The sequence below is a fragment of the Plectropomus leopardus genome, chromosome 23, assembly GCF_008729295.1.
Source record: "Plectropomus leopardus isolate mb chromosome 23, YSFRI_Pleo_2.0, whole genome shotgun sequence".
In the NCBI taxonomy this organism is placed as follows: Eukaryota; Metazoa; Chordata; class Actinopteri; order Perciformes; family Serranidae; genus Plectropomus; species Plectropomus leopardus.
Window position 1 is genome coordinate 20800109 of NC_056485.1, and position 23407 is coordinate 20823515.

Sequence of the window (23407 nt, forward strand, 5' to 3'; positions counted from 1 at the left end):
TATGATTCCTAAATATCAGTTTATTTATTTTTAATCAGACCTTGGCTTTTTGAATACTTCGAACACAGTACCTGAATTTTTCTGCTCCTCAGAACTAATAATCAGTTATTTTGCCACAAAAAAGTATTGATTATTAAAATTGCTTTTGATTTATTTATTGTTTTCAACAGTTTATTTTCTTTTCTGATCAGAAAGTAAAGAACGGGTGTCGCTCAACGTCATCAGTAATAATGCTGATATGATCCCAAAATAAACAATAAAATCTTTGTTTTCTTGACTGAATAATCTATTGATTAAGCACGTTTTTGTTTTCTTTTTAAAATTTGGGTTTTTGTTGTTTTTTGGGTTTTTTTTCTTTTCCCTGGAAAGATTCAGATAACTTTCAAGGAATAAAAAAGGCAATTTATTTTAACTTTTTTTTTTTTTAAATGGTGATTTTTAAAGGGAAAAAATCATGCATTTGTTTTGCTTTAGAAATCCTTGATGTTGAAATTAAAAAAAAAAACCTTTGGCAATTTTTTTTCTTTTAAAATGACCAAATTGACACAATTTATTACTGCAAGAAACTGACAATTCTTGGCAGTTTGTAAAGAAAATATATTGCAGATAGTTTTTTCTTGGAAACTTTTACACACCACCAAAACCCGTGGTTCTTTAAAAAAAACCAAAAAAACATGGCAATTTTAAATAAAGATCTGGGAAACTTTTTCAGTGATTATTTAAAAAACAGAACATGCGGCGTGTTTTCTTGAAATTTGTTTCTGAGATTTCTTTAATCTTGATGTTTTTTTTTTCTTTTGTCCTGAAAAGATTTTCACGGTATTCAAGTTCTTACATTTCTAAGAGCCAAATTCAAGGACTTGAAGCACCTCAAACCGCCGGTACGAAGCCTGCGAGGTTATTTAACGGCCGCACTGACCTCTGACCTCCTCCGCCGTCGCCTCCTTCATGTGTAACTTTAGACTCCGCCCTCTTGGGGCTGTATCGATGACATCATGAAGGACGCGGGTGATGGTGACGTTCTAATTTCGTACGTTAAATGAGAATAAACGTGGCGACCTCCATCGCGACTCTTCGGACGGAGGAACAGCGGCGTCTCTCAGGACGAGGGCGCGTTCAGCGGCGGCGTGTCTTCGGCCTGGTGGCTCCTCATGTGTGTTTTCAGACAGTGGCTCTGCGTGAACGCCTTGTCGCAGACGTCGCACTGGTACGGCCGCTCGCCGTTGTGCGTCCTCATGTGGACCGTCAGGTGCTCCTGCCGCGAGCACGGCTTCCCGCAGACGGTGCAGACGAACAGTTTGATGCCCAGGTGGCTCCTCACGTGGTTGTTCAGGTGACTCTTGCGTTTGAAATAGCGGCCGCACTCGGAGCAGCCGTACGGCGCCTCGCCGGTGTGCACGCGCGTGTGCGCCTTGAGCTCGCCGTTGGATATGAAGCCTTTGCCGCAGACGGTGCAGACGAAGGGGCGCTCGCCGCTGTGCGTCTTCATGTGCGTGGTCAGGCTGCAGTTGGAGATGAAGGTCTTGCAGCAGACGTGGCAGAGGAACGGCCGCTCTCTCACCGTGTGCGTCTTCTCGTGAGACTTGAGCGTGCCGGGCAGTTTGAAACGCTTCCCGCAGACGCCGCAGCTGTAGCGCCGCTCCCCCGAGTGCGTGGCCTTGTGGCGAGTCAGCGAGCGCAGGTCGTTGAAGGACTTGCTGCACAGGTTGCAGTGGTACTTGTCTCGGCCCGTGTGCACCTTCGCGTGAGCGCGGAGCTGCGCCTTCAGGCCGAACGCCTTCGGGCACACGTGACACTTGTGCGGTTTGTCGTCCACGTGGACCCAGCGGTGCACGCTCAGCCCCGACATGTGAGGGAACGCCTTGTTGCACACGTCACACTTGAACGGCCGGTTCCCCGTGTGCACGGTGGTGTGGCACTTGAGGCCGGTGACGGTGAAGAACGACTTCCTGCAGTACGAGCACTCGTGAGTTTTCTGGTATTTTCTCAGGTGCGACTTCAGCTCGTCCACGGACTCGAAACGCTCGCCGCACACGCCGCACACATGATGCCCCTCCTCCAGGTGGCTCCACGCGTGTTTGATCAGGCTGCCGAGGATCCGGTACCAAACGCCGCACACTTTACACGGGATTTTATCGCTCGCCACCGCCTCGCCTTCCACGTCTGAGGCCTCACGCCCTCTCTTCTTCTTCTTCTTTGGCTTCCAGTCACCGTCTCCGTCCAACACCTTGTCTCCGTCCAACACCTTGTCTCCGTCCAACGCCTCGTCTCCGACATCGCTAGAGTCCGCCTGGCTCTCAGCGGCGTCTTCATCAGCAGCTGGTTCCGTGTCCCGCTGCTGGACGTCCTCTCCGGTACCGTCTGCACGAGGAACAGCGCTGACGTGGAACAAAAACGGCGAGTTAGTTTCAGTCGTGAAACTGAATACTGACGTTTTTTATGCCGTAAATGTTTTAAAAAACCAAACAAATGTTAATGTTTGTCCTGATGAAATTAAGATGATAAATGTCAGTTTGAGCCTTCGAACTGAGCCGGTTAACTCGAAAATTTCAGAAATTCTGGGCACTTTTTCATTGTTTATTCACCTTGAGCTGATCTCGGCTGCGTCACTTTTTATGGCGTCGGTGAACGGAGAGTCACTGCTGACATCATCGTTTCTCTGAACAAGCTGAAGCTCCTCCTCCTCCTCCTCCTCCTCCTCCTCTCCGGTCTGCGAGAGTCGATGATTTAAAGGAAACAAAAGTTTACTTAAAAAGGCTGAAAATCAAATCTCTACATTTTTTTTCAACAAACTTGGATGAATCGTTAAACAGCGTTAAAAAAACGCCTCAGAGCAACAAAACTTGTGAAGAATTAAAAAAATTAATTGCATAGAAAAATATGCCGTTTTTGGCAGGAGTGTTTTCTTACCTGAACACCAAAAACAACATTCGGTTTTAATCCCGTTCTGAACCGATTTAAATCTTTAATAAAATATATTTAAAAAGCTGTAACACGGTGATGAGACAGCACCGACAGCGAGCATCGACCGTCGTTTCAGAGAATGTTTGGTCTGGAAAAGTCCTGGAAAGTCCTTGTTAAAACTGTGTCAGCAGTCTGTACCTTGAGTCGGATGTAGAGGAGCGTCTTCTCGGCGCACGCAGACCTGCTGCTCCTGAAGATCTCCTCCGGCGTCATCGACTGCACTTTGACTCGGTGGAGTTTTCGGCTGCGATCCGACTTGAAGACGTCGAACGGTTTGTCGCCTCCGGCCAGCTGAGGGAAGGAGGACCGCAGGAGGTCCAGGAAGTCCTTCTCCTGCAGGCCGCGGGGACACCTGACCTCCTGCACCGAGGACTTGGTCAGCACTGAGGAGGAGGAGGAGGAGGAGGAGAGGAGGAAAGGAGAGGAAGAGGATGAAGGGGAGGAAGAGGAGGAGAGGAGCGTCAGCAGGAGCACAAACACTCAGCGTTTCACTTTGATGAAGCAAAAACTTTTAGCGTTTTTCCTTCGAATATTTTTGGACTTCGTTGCGTCTCAGCGTTCGTGTCTAAGCCCCGCCCTCTCGGACGGCGCCGTGTTCACCTCTGCGTGACGGCCGGTCTGACCGCGGCTCCTCCAGCATGCAGACTTTGAGGAGGTGGTGAGTGGGCTCCTCTCCGAGGCGAGGCCTGCCGCGCCTCCTCCTCTCAGACTGAACTCTGGGAGACGATAACCTGAAAAACGATCGATAAATCTGTTTATTGACGACAATCAGCTCCTGTTTGACCTGTGACCCCGTAAACTTTACTTTTCCCACAAACACGCTTTTTAAAAAAAATCTTTTTTGATGGTTTTAATTTTTGTTGATGATTTAAACATTTAAACATTTTTGTCTTTTTATCGGCCAGAAACCGTAAAAACAGAAATTACTGTTTGATTTTTATATTTCCGATGGTCCTTGAACCCATCACCCGTTATCATACGGATCAGTGAATAAAAATTCAATGACTTTTCAAAAACTTTCAGGATATTTTAGTTTTTCAAAACTTCTCCAGGTCTGGATTTTTATGTGCACATTCAATGACTTTTCCAGGTTTTCCAGGACCGTGCGGAGCCTGAAGCTCATTTGAGCAGATTCGTGTTTAGTCACCTGGAGTTTGTGTCGGTTTCATCGGCCGACGCGGCGGCAGAGGCGGACGGAGAGTCATCGTCTCTCAGCCGAGGTCGAAGGTTTTCCCCGCTGCTCCGAGGATCGTCTCCGCTCGGCGACACGGATCCCAAATCGCTCTGAAAAAAGACAAAATTTCACTCCGTTAGTTTCAAAATGTTCCGACAGACAAAAAAATGGCTTCATTATAATCAAATTACACTTTAAAAAAATAATGTCATTGATGTTTTATTTTAATAACCACAAAATAAAGATTTATAGATTATATTACAACATTTTTGGCTAATTTGTTTTCCCCCAAGGCCACACTGACGGACAACTTCACAAGAAAATCAACAAAAAAAATTTAAATGACAAGAAAATGACCTGAAAAGAAGCGCTAAAAAGGTTTTTTTCTTCAAAATCGTTTTTAATACATAATTATCGAGCAGTTTTACAAAAGTTATTTTTTTCTTTTTTTATTAAAAAAACAGTACAAAAGTATTTTTTTCTCTAACATAATTTTAAACACATAATCACAATAATTACAAATACAGTTTCCTCTGTCTTTTTTTTTGTTTTTGTCTTGTAAAAAAAAAAAAACATAAAAAATTTTGAGAAAAAAAGAAATAAACTCCTTTAACATAATTTTAAAAACAGAATCATAAATGCTGTTTTCTGTAACTTTTCTCCTATTTTTTTCTCCTTTTTCTTCTTCGGGTCATTTTTTTGTCACGTTTTACGGTTTTCTTCTTTTGAGACATTTCTCGCCACGTTGCTCATTGACCTTTTTTTTCATGTTTTAACAAAAAAGAAACTTAATTTATCTGCTCGGGCTTCAGAGGTTTTAAGGCGTCCAAACTGAGGCGCATCCAGGTCTCAAAGGGTTAAAGCAGACTTTAAACGCAGTCACGGTACTCGGTACCTTCGGGCGGATGTAGAGGGCGGAGTTTCCGGAGCTCCTGCAGATCTCGGCGGGCGTCAGCGTCTTGACGCGGAGCGGCTGCAGCCTCTTCCCTCTGTTGGTCGTGAAGACGTCAAACGGTTTGCGGTCCAGCTGAGGGAAGGTGGACCTCAGCAGGTCCAGGAAGTCCGCCTCCTGCAGGTGACGGGGACACCTGACCTGCTGCAGCGGGTGCTTCCTGTACACTGGAACAGACGGAAACCAGCGCTTCATTTCTGTTTTTATGACCTGAGGGAGGCCGACAAGGAATCAAAAACTAAATACAAGTTATTTTTCACTTCTGTCCGCGCTGCCGTAGAAACGTACCCGTGCTGGAGAGCACGTCGGTCCGAGAGTCCTCCAGGATGCAGACTCTCAGGTCCACGTGGCTCTGTGTGTCGCTTTTACGAGGCCTGCCGGGCTTCCTCCTGCCAGACTGAACTCTGGGGGAAATTAACCTGTGGAGATGGTCAGCAGCTTAATAACCAAATAAACAACCGTTTAATAAAGTAGTTATAATAAAGTTAAGTACTGTTATAATAAAGGTTACAGACTAGTATAATAGAGTTCAATAAAGTTCTGTTATAATAAAGTTAGAGTACTGTAATAAAGTTCAATGAAGTACTGTTATAATAAAGTTAAAGTACTGTTATAATAAAGTTTATTAAAGTTCTATTATAATAAAGTACTGTTGTAATAAAGTTCTGTTGTAATAAAGTACTGTTGTAATAAAGTACTGTTGTAATAAAGTACTGTTGTAATAAAGTTCTGTTGTAATAAAGTACTGTTGTAATAAAGTACTGTTGTAATAAAGCACTGTTGTAATAAAGCTCTGTTGTAATAAAGTTCTGTTGTAATAAAGTTCTGTTGTAATAAAGTTCTGTTGTAATAAAGTACTGTTGTAATAAAGTACTGTTGTAATAAAGGTCTGTTGTAATAAAGTACTGTTGTAATAAAGTTCTGTTGTAATAAAGTTCTGTTGTAATAAAGTACTGTTGTAATAAAGTACTGTTGTAATAAAGTTCTGTTGTAATAAAGTACTGTTGTAATAAAGTACTGTTGTAATAAAGGTCTGTTGTAATAAAGTACTGTTGTAATAAAGTTCTGTTGTAATAAAGCACTGTTGTAATAAAGCACTGTTGTAATAAAGTTCTGTTGTAATAAACCTTGATGTGATTTGGAAATCGGGGTCCTTCAGATCTTCTCGTCTCAGCTGCTGCTCTTCATCACCTCCGTCATCGATATCCTCGTCGTCGTCGTCGAACCACAGCAGGTCCAGGCTCCTGGAGTCCTCCACACCTGCACACAGGTGAGTCTTTGATGTGGTGATCCGGCGTTTATCGCCTGCACCTCAGTCAGCTCTTTACGGAAGTCTTATCTCATTTTGATAAATGTATCTAATGTTTAAACACATTAAAAAGGTGAAAACTAACCTGTCTGCTCCTCCTGCTCCTCCTCCTGCTCCTCCTCCTCCCCGTCGCTCAAAACGACGACCTCGTGGCTCTCCAGGTCCGAGTTTACGGCTTCACGCGTCAGTGAAAAGAAAAAGAAAATCAGATACATTTTTCAAAGACTTGATCTCTAATAATAAAGGTATGAGCAGCCGAATATGTACATTCGCCAGATTTTAGGACATTTCTAGTTAAAGTAAAATTTCTAGTACTTGTGGACATTTCTAGTATTTTAGGACATTAGTGTCTTATGTAGGCCCTCTGTCGGGGCTCTATTTTGATGCTGTTTCATGTCCCTGACACCTTATGGAGACTAAACGTACAAAAGCTATTGACCAAGTCAACCACTTCATTTTATTGTGAGTTAGAAAATGACGGGGACCACCAAGCAGCCTATCGGAGGCCAGATTTGGCCCGCGGGCCGTAAGTTGAGTATCACTGCAGTAAAGTTATTACACGTATTAACAGATAGGTAGAGTCGGGCCCATGAACGAATTGCAAAATCTGACTAAATTTGTTGTATTTAATGAAACTTTTTTCGCGCCGAATTGTGCGTAATATCGTGGAAACGTGTGCGCGCGGTGTGTTTTGTGTCTCTGATGTTTGCAGTTTTGCGCGCAAACAGAAAAACGTTAAATGCGCAGTTTTTTAAACGGAGTTCAACGGTCCACGACAACCGGAGACCAGAGCGGCCGCGGGTGTTCGTGGCGGGTTTTTGGGGTCCCGCTGAGCGCATCCGCGCCCTGACCTTTCCTCTCCAGTTTGACCCGAGGCTGCAGCAGGAGCTCCAGCTGTCTCCTCTGCCGGGCGATCTCCCGTCTGAAGCCCAGAGCCTCCTCCTCGTACCCGGCCAGCGTCCTCTCCACCACCGCCAGGATCTCCTGCCCGGCGGTGGACAGCTTCTCCGTGACGATCCCCCTCAGTATCTCGGCCTTGGACATGTCACCGAGCCCGTCCAGAGGCTCCGAGCCGCCGCCGCTCCTCTTCATCCAGTAAAACATCTTTAATTTGTGCGCACACTTCGGATTTTACGCACAACAGCGCCGCACATTTACGCGCCGTGCACCGTGTTGTTCCGGGTTGTGGTGCAGCTTCAAAATGCGCCCGGCGAGAAACAAAGAGAGTGAAGATGTCCTCACAGATGCACCGATACTCAATTACAGCCCGCGGGCCAAATGTGGCCCCCAACTGTTTTCTACTTCACAATAAACATAAAGTGATTGACACCATGAATAGTTTTTGTCCTTTTCGTCTCCATAAGGTGCCAGAGACACAAAACAGCATCAAGATAGAGTTTGTTTACCAAAAAAAGAGCCAGAGGGAGGATCCCCCACACCCCCGACAGAGGTCCTTGACAAGACACTAATGACTTAAAATACTAGAAATGTCCTAAAATCCTTAAAAAGTACTAAAATCATACAAACTAAAAAAAAAACCATCCTAAAATCCAAGAAATGGCCCCTGGCCCCCACACAGCAGAACATTAGGTCATTTCAAGGAATTCAGGACATTTCTTGGATTTTCTTTAAAGTTATCTCGAGGACTTTCGGCTGGTCCTTGGATTTAAGGATGCTACACAGTACCTGGATTTCAGGATGTTTCCATGATTTCAGGACATTTCTTGGACTTCAGAAAATTTATGGGACATTCGGGGTTTGGCTAGGAGCTCTGTCGGGGGTGTGGGATCGTCCACTGGGATTTTTACAAACAAGTACGAGTTAAGTACATATACTCCAAAACTGTCCTCAGGCACAGTACTTAGGTGGAAACGACTACTGATACTGACTGACGGAAACAGTCAAATGACGAGTCAAACGTCTCTTTGAGACATTTCCATCAGAATAAACGTGTGAATGTTTAACGAGTGTGTGTTATTTGCAGATTAATTGATGGGAAAAAGAATACCTCTTTGTTATAGAACTAGTCGTTAAACTGAATTTAACATCTTTTATTGCTGGATCAAAAGCCAAAACTAGACAAAAATGACAAGATAGTGCAATAATAAATAATCATTTTTTTCACAAATAAATATAAAGTTCCTTTTTTTATAAAGTGAAAAATAGGAAAACACACTGAAACAGTAAAAGTAGATCACCTGGCTCTGACTCACATCTACCTGGACCGTCGATCCACGGTAATACGCAGTTGTAGCCACGATAACATACACGTTGTATTGAACATAAAGTTACTGTTGGTCAGTTTTCATGTAGGAGAGAAGCTCAGAATACGACAGCGCTGTCAGAGCAGGAGGACGAGGAAACAGCGAGCTGTGCTCTGACGACTGTTCAAGACGACGCATGGTGGCGGCGTTGGTGGACTTTAAGGGAGTTGTTCTGAGAAAACATCTTCCCGCATTGGTCGCACCAGTACGGCTTCTCTCCTGTGTGAATGCGTTGGTGGATTTTAAAGTCACCTGATGTTCTGAAAGTTTTTCCACAGTGAACGCACCTGTACGGTTTCTCTCCAGCGTGAATGCGTTGATGCTTTTTCAGGGAATCTGATGTCGTGAAGGTTTTCACACATTCATCACAGCTGTACGGCTTCTCTCCTGTGTGAACACGTTGATGTTTTTTAAGTTCGCTGGATGTCGTGAGGGTTTTCCCGCACTGGTCGCACCTGTACGGTTTCTCTCCTGTGTGAATGCGCCGATGGTTTTTCAGGTGGCTGTTGTGTAGGAAGGCTGACCCACACAGGTCACAGCTGTACGGTCTCTCTCCTGTGTGACTGAGCTCATGTCTTCTTAATGTACTTAACTGTGTGAAAGTTGCCCCGCATTGGTCACAACTGTAAGGTTTCTCTCCTGTGTGAACTCTCTGATGAACTTTTAAATATCCAAACCGTGTGAAGGATTTGTCACAGTGCTGACAGCCGTGACGTTTGACTTCCTCTCCTCTTTTCTGTTTCTATAGCAACAGACAGACATACAGAAAAAACAGAGTAAGAGGCCACGGTGGAACGGAGAAAACACAATGAAAACATTTTAAGTTCCATCCTACGTACTTTTGTTCGTGCACTCAGAAGAACGAGAGAACAGCACAAACGTTGTTGTTCGTGAGTGAGAACAGGAAAGAGGAAACTTCATATTTCAGCTCGCTCCCACACTGAGAGATTTGGGCTGCCATGACCAAAGGGTAATCTTTTATTTCTTTTTTTTTGTGCATAATCTATTAATATAATCCATTCTGGTAACACATCACAGCCAGGATTTTAGAACATGTCTAAGATTTCAGGATTTGTCTTATCAGGATGTTTCTAGGATTTTAGCACATTTCTCTGACTCAAATGATGAGTCAAAACATCTCTTTGTGTCAGCTCCTTTAATGAGAACAGACATTTCCATCAGAGTATATGTGTGAATGCTGAGAGCTAAAAATTGCAAAGTGCTGCTGAAAATACAGGAATCTTAAAGAGCAAACATGCTGAACTGCACGGCTGAAAAACGTGAAAACTAAACATAATTAAAGTATGGCTCATTAATGAATAATCACTTATTTTCACACATACAATTAGTTATTTTTTCTCTCATAAAGTGAAAACCAAAGAATTCATTAAAACACTGAATCACTAAAAGCAGATGACCTGGCTCTGACCAGCGTCTACCAGGACCACGTCTCCAGGGTTAGTGTGTAGTTTTAGGCACTATAACATACATGCTGATGAGAACAGAGTTACTGTTGGTCAGTTTTCACTTAGGAGAGAAACTCAATATAACAACACAGCTATGAGAGCACGAGGACGAGGAAAGAGTTTGTTTGGCTCCGAAAAAACGGTTAACACGACCCAGTGTGGCAGCGCTGGTGGACTTTAAGGCTACTACTCTGAGAAAACATCTTTCCACACTGGTCGCACCAGTACGGCTTCTCTCCTGTGTGAATGCGTTGGTGGATTTTAAAGTCACCTGACGTTCTGAAAGTTTTCCCACATTGGTCACACCAGTACGGTTTCTCTCCTGTGTGAATGCGTTGGTGGATTTTTAGGCCACCTGATGTCGTGAAAGTTTGCCCACATTCACCACAGCTATACGGCTTCTCTCCTGTGTGAATGCGTTGATGTCTTTTAAGGTCACTTGATGTCTTGAAAGTTTTCGCACATTCATCACAGCTGTACGGCTTCTCTCCTGTGTGAATGCGTTGATGACTTTTAAGGTGACTATGGTGTTGGAAAGCTGACCCACATTGGTCACACCAGTATGGTTTCTCTCCTGTGTGAACACGGTGATGCACTTTAAGTTCATCTAATGTCAAGAAAGTTTTACCACACAGGTCACAGCTGAATGGTCTCTCTCCTGTGTGAATAAGTTGATGTCTCCTTAATTTACTTAATTGTGTGAATGTTGTCCCACAAAGGTCACAGCGATATGGTTTCTCTCCTGTGTGAAGTCTCTGATGAACTTTTAAATTTCCAGATCTTGTAAAGGATTTGTCACAGTACTGACAGTTGTGACGCTTGACTTCCTTTCTTCTTTTCCGTTTCTATAGCAACAGACGGACATAGAGAGAAAGAGCCAGTGAGACGTCATGGTGGATCGAGCTATCTAAAACCATAAAAAACCATTTAGAGCATGTCCGTGGAACAAAACCCACAATGTTCAAGTTTGACTGACGCATCCTGGAAATGTTGTAAAATCCTATAAACATCCTAAACTCCAAGAAATGTTCTTGAATCTTATTAGTGTCCGAAATCTTACAAACTTCCTAAAATCTAGAGACATCATAAAAACCCTAAAAATGTCCTTGAATCCTAGAATCATCCGAAAACCCTAGAAATGTTGTATCGTCCAAGAAATGTCCTTGAATAATTTTCAGCTGTCTACTTGCTATCTTCCTATGTTTTTAAATTTTCTCTTTAAATCATTAAAAACTTTTTATGATATTTACTGGAAATTACAAACAATATTGCCAACACAAATAGCCCAGTGTTAGCTTGTTATTAGCAATGGTCATTTAACTCAGCAGAAACTTTCAGCTTCCTGTTGATCTCCCTCCAGCCAGCTGACTCTGTTTTTTAGGTTTTTGTAATCGAAAAAAAACTTGTTTCGTATAAAAAGTTCCTCATTTCAACTTCATGAATCAGCCGGTCCTCTTCCACTGTGGCGCTTTCAAAGCGAGCGACAGATATAAATACAAACACTGCGCCCCACGAATGTTCAGCTCACACACCTGCAAAGACAGCTCTTTTGTAGGCTTCAAAACCAAAATGTTGTCATACTGGTGCAGTTTTAGTCTTTTTAATAGACTAACTGTCATATCCTCCCATCAGCCCAAAATTAAACTAACATTAACTGAATTGTATCGATACTAAGAATTTGCACGTTGTATTTAGCACATCAAACCTGACGTCAAGTCTTAACAGAGAAGTGTTTCACTCACATTTGCAATTTAAAGAAGGGCTGTGTGAATGGTAAAATGTATTTTGGAGCACGTGTGCAGATCATGCACATAGCCACAGGTGTGCCAGGTAGTTCCTGTGCTACCCAAAGAGGCAGCCGGCAGACCCAAAAATCTGATGAAGAATTTATACATTTTTTGTTATTGCCTAACTAAAATGTTTTGTTGTAACCTTGAGCCACTTGTCCCTCCTTTCTCTTCTATTTACGGATTGCTACAATGGGGTTAAAAATGAGTTTAGTGCAAAAATTAGGCTGTTTATCTCCTCTGTGATGTTTCAGTGTGGACAGCAGCAATCAGAACAATAATAATAATTTTTCTAATTAAATTTTGAATGTACAATTCTTATAATTTTTAATAAAGTTTTCTTGATATGTTTACTAATTTTTAAATCATTCTCTCTCTTTTTATTAATTTTCTTGTTGCTATTATTGATTTAACTTCGTCAGCTCTGTGCTGATTCACGTGTACCCGTATTTAACCCTTTGAAACCTAAGAACCATGATTTATTTATTAATTAAAGTGTGAAACAAACAAACTGTAATATTTCTTCAGTTCTTTATCTCTTCCTGCTGGCTTTAGTGTGGTTGTGATGAAGAGCTGAACACTGACCTGAGAGGACGAGCCTGCTGCTGCTCCTGTGGGGACGTTGTTGCTCCGCTGCTCCTCCTCCATCCTGATCCTGGTCTCTGCTGAACTCTCTCTGAATCCTGTCCACAACAAACCAGAACAAAGATATTCAGGAGCTGCTGCCTCCTCTTGTGTTCATCCCACGAGATGTTCATGTACAGATGGAAATTTGAAAATCTAAATGTAATTTCTGTTTTTACAGTTTATGGCTGTGATAAATGACGTAATTTTGGCTATTTTTATTTTCGTGGACACTCAGGTGTGGAAGGCATGTTTTCTCCAAAAATTACCAAGAATTTCTAAAGGAAAAATAAAACGTGCCATACATTTTAGAGAAAAGGAAACAAAAAAACGACAGGGATTTTTAGACAGAAAAATTGCAAAAAATAAACTAAACCAAAACTTTTCAAACAAAGAAAAAAACACCCAAATATCTCCAAGAAAACACACCTTACAAACTCTTGTTTCCGCCCCTGGAGCTGACAAAACCTGTGTACTTTTACTGCTGATACTTTAACAACATAAAGCTGAGAGTACTTGAGTACTTCTACTGCTGGTACCTTTGATGAAGCTGAGAATACTTGCGTATTTTTACTGCTGTTACTTTAACTACATGAAGCTAAAAGCTAATTAGCTGTTAGCATCGGAGCTAGCACGGTGCGCTAACGCAGGCGAAGTTCTCGCTTCTGTTCGCTTCAGTGTTCGTGTTCGCTTTGATGTTCGTGTCACAGAAACCAGATTAAAGTGTGTACCTGAGCGCGCGCGGACTCACCTGCAGCTCTGCCGCCTAAACTCTCACTTGTCTGATACTCTGCTAACAGCTAAAGCTAACGCTGCTACGCAAACATACTTCCGGTTCGCTTCGTTTCCGGTCCGGTTCCTCTGTTTAAAATGAAAGGAAGTCGCCACCTGGAGGTCAGGAGGAAAACAACAAGAATAAATTTATTTCACCCTCTGATTCAGTTTGGAAGAAATGTTCCACTAATTGCAAGAATTTGTTTCAAATTCAAATATTTAGTTTCATTTATATATTTATTTTTGGGTCATTTCCTCTGGTGTGACTCATTGCCATCTTCCCATCCTTTTGAAAGAAATCAAGTATTTGCTCAGGTTTAAGGGGTTAATAAATGTGTTTATTGTCAGAGGTGGACTGTTACAAACTGAACCCTTTTATCATCTTCCTGCTGTAAGATCATAAATAAAAATGTCAGCTTTAACACACATTTTTACTAAAACCTCTCCAGGACTGAGGCAAACGGACAATCTTTAAAGAAAAACATGCCTTGTTCAGAAGAAACGTTTACTTTAAGATTGGCATTAAAAATGTTGGCAGATTCTTTTTTTCTTTCTTAAATTTGTTCTGGTGATTTTTAAAGAAAAAAATGCCGGCCTTTTTTTCTTTCAAAGTGTTTGGCAACTTGTAAAGACAACCGTTTGGGTTTTTGCTGTTTTTTTAATTTCTTCAAAATTAGTTGCTTGTTCGTTTGTTTTTTAAATAGTGATTTTTATTTTCTTAGGAAAAAATAAAACTGTTAGACAGAAATTAGTGTTGGATTTTCACATTTCTGAGGGTCCTTGGACACATCATGTGTTATCATACAAGTATGTGAGACAAAATTCAATGACTTTTCCAAAACTTTCATGGTACTTTTTATTCAGATTTTTTTTAACAGAAAAAAACTACTCCTAAAATATAAAAAATAAATGAGATTACAAATAACTAGAAACAAATAAATGAAACAGTGAATACTGGAAAGACATAAAGTGACTAACTGAAGAATTTAACTCAAGAAAGCAGCAAAACAAACAAAGAGGATGAAATCCAGTGTGAGACTGAACTCGATCAGACGCACTAAAATAAAGCGAGACGACCAAACTGACGAGTTTAAGATTAAAGGACAGTCAAGTATCGTTCAGCAGCAAAGATGACCCGTCCGGTCAAACATTCAAGAAATACATTTTAAAAAAAGAAACTTTGTTCGATACCAACAATTCTATTAATGTTTTAAAAAATATATTTTTGGATTGGATTTTTTTTTGGCAATTATTTTTTTTAAAGAGAAAAACATTTAACTTTTTTATTTTGGCGATTTTTAAAGAAAAAAAATCTCTTTTTGCAAAACGAAAGGAGGCCAGGGGCCAGTCGCAGCAGGCCCATACACGTCTCCAAGACATGAGGACGTTTCTAGGATTTGAGGACGTTTCTCAGATTCTAAGACACTTCTCAAGTGTTAGGATTTTAGACATTTTTAGGATTTTGGGACATTTCCCAGACTTTAGGGATTTTCAAGGAAATAAGGACCCTTCTAAGGTTTCAGACATTTCTATTATTTGAGAACATTTCCAAGATATTATTATGTTTTCAGGATTTTAGGAAATTTCACAGATTTTAGGACCTTTCTCGAAATTTAGCACATTTTAAGGATTTTAGGACATTAGGGTCTTATCTTGGACCTCTGTCGAGGGTGTGTTGGATCCTCCACTGCCACTTTTTTTGATCAACAAGCTCTGTTTTGATGCTGTTTTATGCTCTCTGACACCTTGTGGACACTAGAAGGACATTTTCGAAAACTTTTTGAACCAGCTTATTATTTGAGAAATTCAGGTTCACTGACGGTAAAAACAAAAACCACTTTGTTACAGAGCCAGCAGCTGCACTGAGAGGTTAGAGTATTTTCTTATGGGAACAAAAGGCAATTTTAAGCATAATTAAGACTATAAAAAATGAATGAATGGATGGTTCGTTAACGAATAATGAGTCCCTTTGACAAATTAAGTTGCAGTTACTTTTTTCTCATGATGTGAAAATCCATGAGTCAGTGCGAGTCGATCTCCTGGCTCTGGTGATACGTGGTCAATAACATACATGCTGGTCAGGACGTAAAGTTACTGTTGGTCAGTTTTCACTTAGGAGAGAAGCTCAGAATATAACATCACAGCTATCGGAGCACGAGGACGAGGAGACAGCTAGCTGAGGTCTGGGGACGACATGTGGTGGATCCGGCGTCGGTGGGCTTTGAGGTTGCTACACTGAATAAACATCTTCCCGCACTGGTCACACCAGTACGGCTTCTCTCCTGTGTGAACACGGCGATGGTTTCTAATTTCGCTTGATCTTCTGAAAGATTTCCCGCATTCATCACACTTGTATGGTTTCTCTCCTGTGTGAATGCGTTGGTGGATTTTGAGGTAAGTCGATATGGTAAAAGTTTTCCCGCACTCGTCGCAGCGGTGCGGTTTGTTTCCTGTGTGAACGTACCGGTGGATTTTGAGGAAACTCAGTGTGGTGAAAGCTCTCTCGCACTGATCACACGGGTACGGCTTCTCTCCCGTGTGAATGAGTCCGTGTCTTCTGAATGTGTTCAAGTGTGTGAACGTTGTCCCACAAATGTTGCAGCGGTACGGTTTCTCTCCTGTGTGAATTCTGTAATGAACCCTTAAGTTTCCAGGTCTTGCGAAGGCTCTGCCGCAGAACTGACATCGGTGACGCTTGACTTCCTTAGTTCTTTTCCGTTTCTATAGCAACAGACGGACACAAAGAGGGTGCGTTAGTGAGATGTCATGGTGGAGCGAGCTCTCGAAAACCATAGATAACATTTAGATTAATATATACGACCAATACTTACTTTAACTTTTATAACAGTACTTGACATTAAAACAGTACTTTATTTAGTGTTATAAAAGTCCTTCGTTTACCTTTTGCTTACCTTTTTATTCACCTTTGTTATAACAGTGCTTCAATTAAATCACAGCAAGAATTTTATGAGAAAAAAAAATCTCCATTCTCATAAAAATAAAACTTGATTCTTTTAAAACATTTATTTTGTAAATTACAACTTTATTCTTGTAATGTTACGATTTTATTCTCATAAAAATATTTTTTTTTTCTTGTAAAATTCTGAATTTTTAACCTGTAAAATCACATTATTCTTCACAGCTTCATTCTTGTAATATTTTGATTATTTTATCCTCATAATATTACGACTTCATTTCCAAAATTATGACTTTTTTCTTGTGAAATTCTGATTTATTTTCTTGAAAAATTAAGTCGTTATTTTCATGAGTGTAACAACTTTATTCTCATAAAATTCTGACTTTATTCTTGTAAAACTATGACTTCATTCTTGTAATATTACAATTTTTTTCCTGTAATAACACGACTTTATAATAAAACTATATTTTTGAAAATCGATTTTTTTCTCATAAAATTCCAACTTTGTTTCTCGCAAAATAAGTACACCTTTCTTGTAATATTACAAGTTTATTCTGATAAGATTGCAGTTTTTCTTCTTGTAAAATTACAGCTTTATTCTTCTAAAATTACGGAGTTTTGCTCATAATATTACGATTTTATACTCAAAATCTAACTTGTTTTTCTTGAACATGGCCCTAATCCTCCGTCGCACCGTATAATTTAAGGAATGATAAATTAAAAACAAAACAACAACAAAAAACGTCTCTGCCTCCTTCGGCTGCTATCGGCTCCTCTCGGTTACCTCCGCGTGAACAGGCCTATTGTTTGTTGTCTCGCGAGAACACGCATCGCACCGCGTGGGAAAATCCGCAGAAACGAAAGAGTGATTGGTGTAATTGTGAATTGTTTGGTGTGAATGCGCTGACCTGGACTCCGGCGGGCTCAGGGGACGAGCGTGATGCGGGTCTCCTGCGGACCCTGTGGCTCCGCCGCTCCGAGTTCTGGGTTTCCTCCTTCGGGTTTCGGTTGTCGTCCGCCATCTTTCCCTCTGAAACCCGCAGCGACACTCGGCTCAAGTACCCGGATGGTGGAGAAAGGACCCGCCCTGCTCTGCCTCTGATTGGCTGCTGGACAATATGACGGCGCCTGAGCGTTCTGACCCCGCCCCCCCGAGTTACTACACCATTTATCACAGCCCGAAGCTGTAAATGTGGCGATTTTTATTTAATTTTTGTGTTCGCTTTTTTTTGTGATTTCAAGAAAGCCATTTTTGGCTTTTTTTTCTCCAGTTTTTTTAAAACATTTTTTTTTTTAGTTTTTTTTATTATATATTATTTTAACATACTAACTTACAACATAACTTTTTATTCTATAAAATGTCTTGACAAAGCTTTTGCTTTGTTTTCTCATCTGTGTTTAATGTTTCTTTCTCTTTCTGTTCTGCTTTTATTTTCAACTTTGGTTTTATACCTTATTATTATTAGTAGTACTGTTTTGTCATATTTGGACTTAAATAACAGAAAACATGTTAAAGTTGCCCAAATTACACATTACATCAATTATCACAGCCAGAAGCTGTAAATGTGGCAACTTTTCTTTAAAATTGATTTAATTTTATTTTTATTTATTTATTTTCTAAATACAAAAAATTGCCTAAAATGTTAAAACACACATAATGTAAACACGCAGGAGGGTGTTTCCCTGGTTCAGTGCAAATGGAGGTGGATGAGATTTTAATTCGTGATGTTCACAGTGTCGAACACTCAGTGTTGAACATGCAGCTTCATATCTGCCCAGAGACAGCTCCTCTGCCACCATCCATCTCTCTCCTCTGACCTTTGACCTCCTCTGCCTCGGCCCTCGGGTTCGGGGGTCAGAGGGCTCGATGCCGGTGGACGTGCCGGCACTGCTGTCAGAAATGTTTGAATCACAGCGAGCCGAAATCAGCAGAGAAAATATTTTCAGCTGTGACTTTTGGCACATTTTTCTTTCTTTGTGTCAAATGGAAAATTTCTGGATCTGAATGTTCTGACTTTTATTAAATGGCAGCTGAATAAATAACAAGTTTCACTCTGCTCAAACGGTTTTCTTTAATGACAGAGATTTTTACCATCATCAAAAAAATTATCTAAATCTGCTTATTTCTCACCATGTTGTTTATTTCCTTTTGCTCCACATTTTTGAAAGAAAAAAAGAAGAAAGGGCAACGTGCAACGAAAGAAGAAAAGACCCCGAAATAGCAAGGTGGGTAAAAGTACAAGAAGATTACCTGAAAATTAGTTAAAAATGAAATAAAGAAATACAAATAAAATAAAAAAGAGAGTTAATAAGAAATAAAAACAAGGAACTGACCTGTAAAAAGTACTATAAAAAATTCTAATAACATAATTCTTAATGCGTAATAATAATAATTATGAATATAATGATTTTGCTGCCTTTTTTCTTTCTTTTTTCCCTTTACATTTTCCACTAGAATTTTAAAAATAATTTTCTGTATTCAGAGTTCAAAGGTTTAAATTCCTGTGAGATGAAGAAAAGTGACGTCTCTCCAGGTTTCAAAGCGTTAAATCACTGAAGCAAACGCCGCTCACAGAGGCGGCAGATCAGAAACCACAAGCAGCCTGCGGTGCTGACAGGTCTGGTTATTATTATTATTGTTATTACTATTGTGGGCGGGGCGTCGGGTTCATAAACACCACAAACATGATTTCAGCCTTCAGTCTGTGGAGGAGGGTGATGATCACCACTCAGCTCTTCCTTTTATTATTAAACCAATAAACTCTCTTTTTACTGACTCAAGTCAACAGATGGAGTTGATGCCCAGCAGAGGGGTACGTATTATTATTATTATTATTATTATTATCATTATTATCATTATTATTATTATTATTATTATAATTATTATTATTGAATTGTTATTATCATTATTATTATTATTATTATTATTATTATTATTATTATTATTAGTATTATTATTATTAGTATTATTATATTGGGTTCTTTTTACATAACATTTGTTATTTGTGCTGTTTCTTTGTAACTTTATTATTGTCTCTCATGTTTTTTAAAATCTGAAAGTTAATAAAAAAGTTTATTATTTTTCTTTCATATTATTATTATCATCAAAGGTTCCCTTTCTCTCTTTTTCCTCTTTTAAAACTTTTGAACATTTTTTTAAAATATTTTTTTATTTTTAAAACAAAAGTGTAAATATAACAAAGTCACCACCCCCCGCCCTTTTTAAATTTATTTCTGACAAATTTCAGCTCACCAAAATAGTCCACACATCTCCTTAATGTGAAACATTTTTGATAATATTTATTGAACAGTTCAGATTCTTATTTGAATTGCTAAACACAAATGCAAAAACATTTACATATCTAAGCTATCGTGCAGCCTGTTAATGTAATGCACATTATTATTTAATATAATTATTAATGCAATCATGATATGGAATTTAATATATCATCAAAAATGTTTTTAATATTGATTTTAAAATTATTTTTATTTTGTAACTCTTTTTTTAAAAAAATATTGTTAAGTTAAGGAAACATTTTTTCCTTAACTTTCCCCTAAACCTCCCTTATACTGTATAAACCAAAATGAACAATCAAAAAAATTTCTATTTGTGAACAGTACCGTGCATTTTGTGTGTGACAAATACTTTAAAATACATGATTATTAATGTTACAAATATCATTATTTCTCTCTGCAGTCAGACTCTTAATTCAGGCATCGATTTATTGTTTTTTATTCTGATTTATGTGTCTTTGCTTCTCATTGGTCGACCTTGGTCTTGTTCCAGGAGACGGGACTGAACCAGAGCGCTGCAGCGTGTGGTGGGTGACAAATAAATATCCACAACAAAATCCTCGACTTCAGATGATGAAAACACAAACACTTTTCGTTTTTTATGTTTTTATCCTTTTTCCTGTTTTTTTTTCAGGTAAACTGGAGGTGTTTGACTGGTGTCCTCCTCAACAGCAGGACCTGAATCTGAGCAGCGGGGGACGAAACAACCGACACACACTCAGACTACTGCTGTGAGTGTGTGTGTGTGTGTGTGTGTGTGTGTGTGTGTGTGTGTGTGTGTGTGTGTGTGTGTGTTTAAATTATCCCTTCCAGCCAATATGTTCCCCTTCTAACACAATCATGAGGGGAGCACGACCCCTGAGCTGTGTGTGTGTGTGTGTGTGTGTGTGTGTGTGTGTGTGTGTGTGTGTGTGTGTGTGTGTGTGTGATGTTGAACATACTAATTTTGCCCTTTCTTCAGTATGTTTGCCATCCGGCACTGTTACAGTGAAAGAAGCTGAAAGCAAAAATCTGCCGTCTGTTTCTCTGAATGTCAAACAGTATGTCTGTACGTGCTGCTGCACAGGGGCGCGTCTGAGGTTTGAGGACACTGAGGGCTCAACCCGGACCTCTGAGGGGGGGGGTCCTCCTTCCTCCTTTTTGATGATAAATCTCTGTTTTGATATTTTTTCCTTTAATTTTAAGTTTTTTCTCTCTTTTAAAATGTTTTGATTTTTTTTCTTTATTTTTTTGGCAAATTATTTTCTCTTTGATCTTTTGGTGTTTTCCCCAGTTTTTTGGTTTTTGTTTTGCAGTTTTCAAAAACATGAAATTCTTTTTCTTTGAATTTTTGGTGATTTTGTTTTTCTTTTTTTTTTTGGCGTTTCTTTTTTCTTTAAATTTTTTGGCAATTTTTTTTCTACGAAAAGTTTAGACACCAAAATGACACCATTTATCAGCCAGAAACGGTAGATCCAGAAATTATTGTTGATTAATATTTTCTCTGTCCTCCGTCTCTCTGCAGTCGTCCGTCCATCCTCTCGTCCCTCTCCTCCTCTACAGTGACAGACACTTTCCCCCCTCCTCTCCGTACAGCCAGCCAATCAGTGCGTCCGCTGCCCCACAGGCCGACGCCCACTGCGGGACACACCCTTGTTACCACGGCAACAGTATCACCAGGTGAGTTCGTTGAGTTTGCAGATAAATCGTTATGATTTCATTACTTTTAAAAGACTAGTACTGGTACTGCTGTAATACTCCTGAGATCATGAGCACTGGTACTACTAATACCAATACTGCAAACTTCTAGACTGTTACTTCTTTTACAGCAACAATCATAAGTTGCCGACTGATAATTATACTTGATACTCAAAGTATAAGTACTACAGTTCACATTCCTACTGCTATTATGACTACTACTACTATTGCCATTACTTGTAGGCATACTACAACAACTACTACTTCTATTCAATATACTATTTCTACAGCAGCTACTACTACATTATAGTTGAGCCTACTACTTCAACTATAGCTACTATTACAACTACTTCTACCAAAGCTACTTCTACAACTACTGCAGCTACTTCTATTACAGCTACTACTACAGTTACTACCACTTCAATTATAGCTACTATGATTACATCTAAAATATTAATACTACAACTACTACTACAGCTACTATAGCTACCACTACAATTACTTCTATGATAGACTTTACTGCAACCATCACTACTACCACTTTAGCCATTACTACAACTATGACTACAGCTACTATAGCTACTGCAATTACCATGACTACTACCACTGCTTCTACAACTACTACTTCTAACATAGCCTCTACTACAACTACTACTATAACTACTACTACTACTACTACAACTACTACAACAGCTACTGCTACTGTAGTAATAATTAATCATGATAATAGTACTGTTGTGGTAAGTACTGCTACAGTTCTGTTACTAGTACTTCTTCTCTGACCACTTCAACTGCAATTATGACGAGTAATGCCGTGACTTCTACTACAGTACTATTGGTGTACTTCAGCACAGTTACTACCATGAACTGTTGCTGCTGCCGCTTCTACTGCTGTCACAGGTCCAGGTTGTGCCGTACTCGTGCAGTATTTGACGCAGTATTACTGTGTGTGTCTCGGCAGCAGACAGGTGGTGAAGAAGCCTCTGAACGCCTTCATGCTGTACATGAAGGAGACGAGACACAAAGTACTGCAGGAGGGACGAGAGCGAGAGAGCGCCGCCATCAACCGCATCCTTGGACGCAGGGTGAGCCCCGCCCACACCCGATGATGTCACTGTGATGTCATCAGTCAGTTCATGTGGTATTGGCAGCACTACAGTACTACTAATACAACAACTACTGCTGCAATTTCTGCTACTACTCCTTACGACTACAAGTTACTTTCCTCTTCAACTTCTGCTTTGTCTTCGTTGTCTACTGTTTTTTTTTACTTCTTTTGTTTTGTCTTCTGTCCTCTACTTTTACTTTGTCTTCTACTACGATTGTTGCCTTGTCTTTTCTGTCTTCTACTTTAGTTTCAACTCCCTCTTTTGCTTAGTCTTCTTCCTTTGCTTCGTCTTTTTCTACTTTTGCCTCTTCGTCATCAACGAGCAAATAGATTCTCGTACTAGGAATACTACCTCTACTTCAGCTACTACTCCTACTAATAGTGCTACTACTACTACTCCTACTTCATACTAGCCTACTGCTTTTACTACTTGTTGTTTGAACCATACTTGGGAATAAAATTTCGAATACTTTGCGTTTGCCTGACGTAAGTTTGACTTTTGTTTTTAAATGTGTTTTATCGAAGTAAAAACACAAAACTGTGAAGGATAAAAGTATAAAATGTATTTGAGGATGAAGTTTAACCAATAACGCGTCTCTGTTTCAGTGGAACGCTCTGTCCCGCTCTGAACAGTCCAAATACTACGAACTGGCCCAGAAGGAGCGACTGCTCCACATGCAGCTTTACCCGGGATGGTCCGCCAGAGACAACTATGTACGTACTGTACTGTTCAGTACTGCATTGTACTGTACTGCACTGTACATCCATGACATGTACTGTGTGTGTACTTTAGAAAGTTTTGGTTTCTTCTTCTCTTTTTAGGGTAAAAGGAAGAGGAAAAGGAGCCAGCAGTCCACAGGAAGCTGCACCAGGTCGGGTTAAAAGACAACAAAATAAAAGCCTGCTTTATTTTTAATACCTGTGTTTGTACTTCAGCTCAGCCAAAGTACAAACACAGGAATACTACTACTTCTGCTACAACATCAACAACAACTACTTTCACTGCTACTTCGACTACTACTATTTCCAGTAGTAGCTTACAACTACCACAATTTTATCATCTACAACAAATACAAGAACTACTACTTCCTACAAAA

The 23407-nt window shown here is 40.1% G+C and overlaps 2 protein-coding genes across 4 annotated transcripts; one reads left to right on the forward strand and one right to left on the reverse strand.

Moving 5' to 3' along the window:
- Positions 1–740: 740 nt before the first annotated feature.
- Positions 741–17297, reverse strand: LOC121962078 (zinc finger protein 271-like). Of its 3 annotated transcripts, none has more exons than XM_042512271.1 (12): positions 17140–17297; positions 15779–16035; positions 12502–12599; positions 6485–6574; positions 6218–6395; positions 5379–5509; positions 5034–5257; positions 4112–4248; positions 3565–3695; positions 3103–3347; positions 2586–2710; positions 741–2378 (listed from the first exon to the last, which is right to left on the reverse strand). In XM_042512271.1, exons 1-12 carry the CDS (start codon positions 17251–17253, stop codon positions 1100–1102), a joined length of 3009 nt encoding a protein of 1002 aa, XP_042368205.1. In that variant the 5' UTR covers positions 17254–17297; the 3' UTR covers positions 741–1099. The 3 variants fall into 3 exon arrangements, with proteins under 3 accessions (XP_042368205.1, XP_042368207.1, XP_042368208.1); XM_042512273.1 differs by having other exon boundaries at positions 6218–6350; positions 17140–17296; XM_042512274.1 differs by lacking the exons at positions 12502–12599; positions 15779–16035; positions 17140–17297 and adding an exon at positions 7251–7567.
- A 4704-nt stretch (positions 17298–22001) lies between these two features.
- Positions 22002–23407, forward strand: LOC121962490 (transcription factor 7-like). Its single transcript, XM_042512748.1, has 4 exons — positions 22002–22008; positions 22103–22287; positions 22917–23024; positions 23133–23407. The coding sequence occupies exons 1-4, from the start codon at positions 22002–22004 to the stop codon at positions 23190–23192; spliced, it is 360 nt and encodes a 119-aa protein (XP_042368682.1). The 3' UTR covers positions 23193–23407.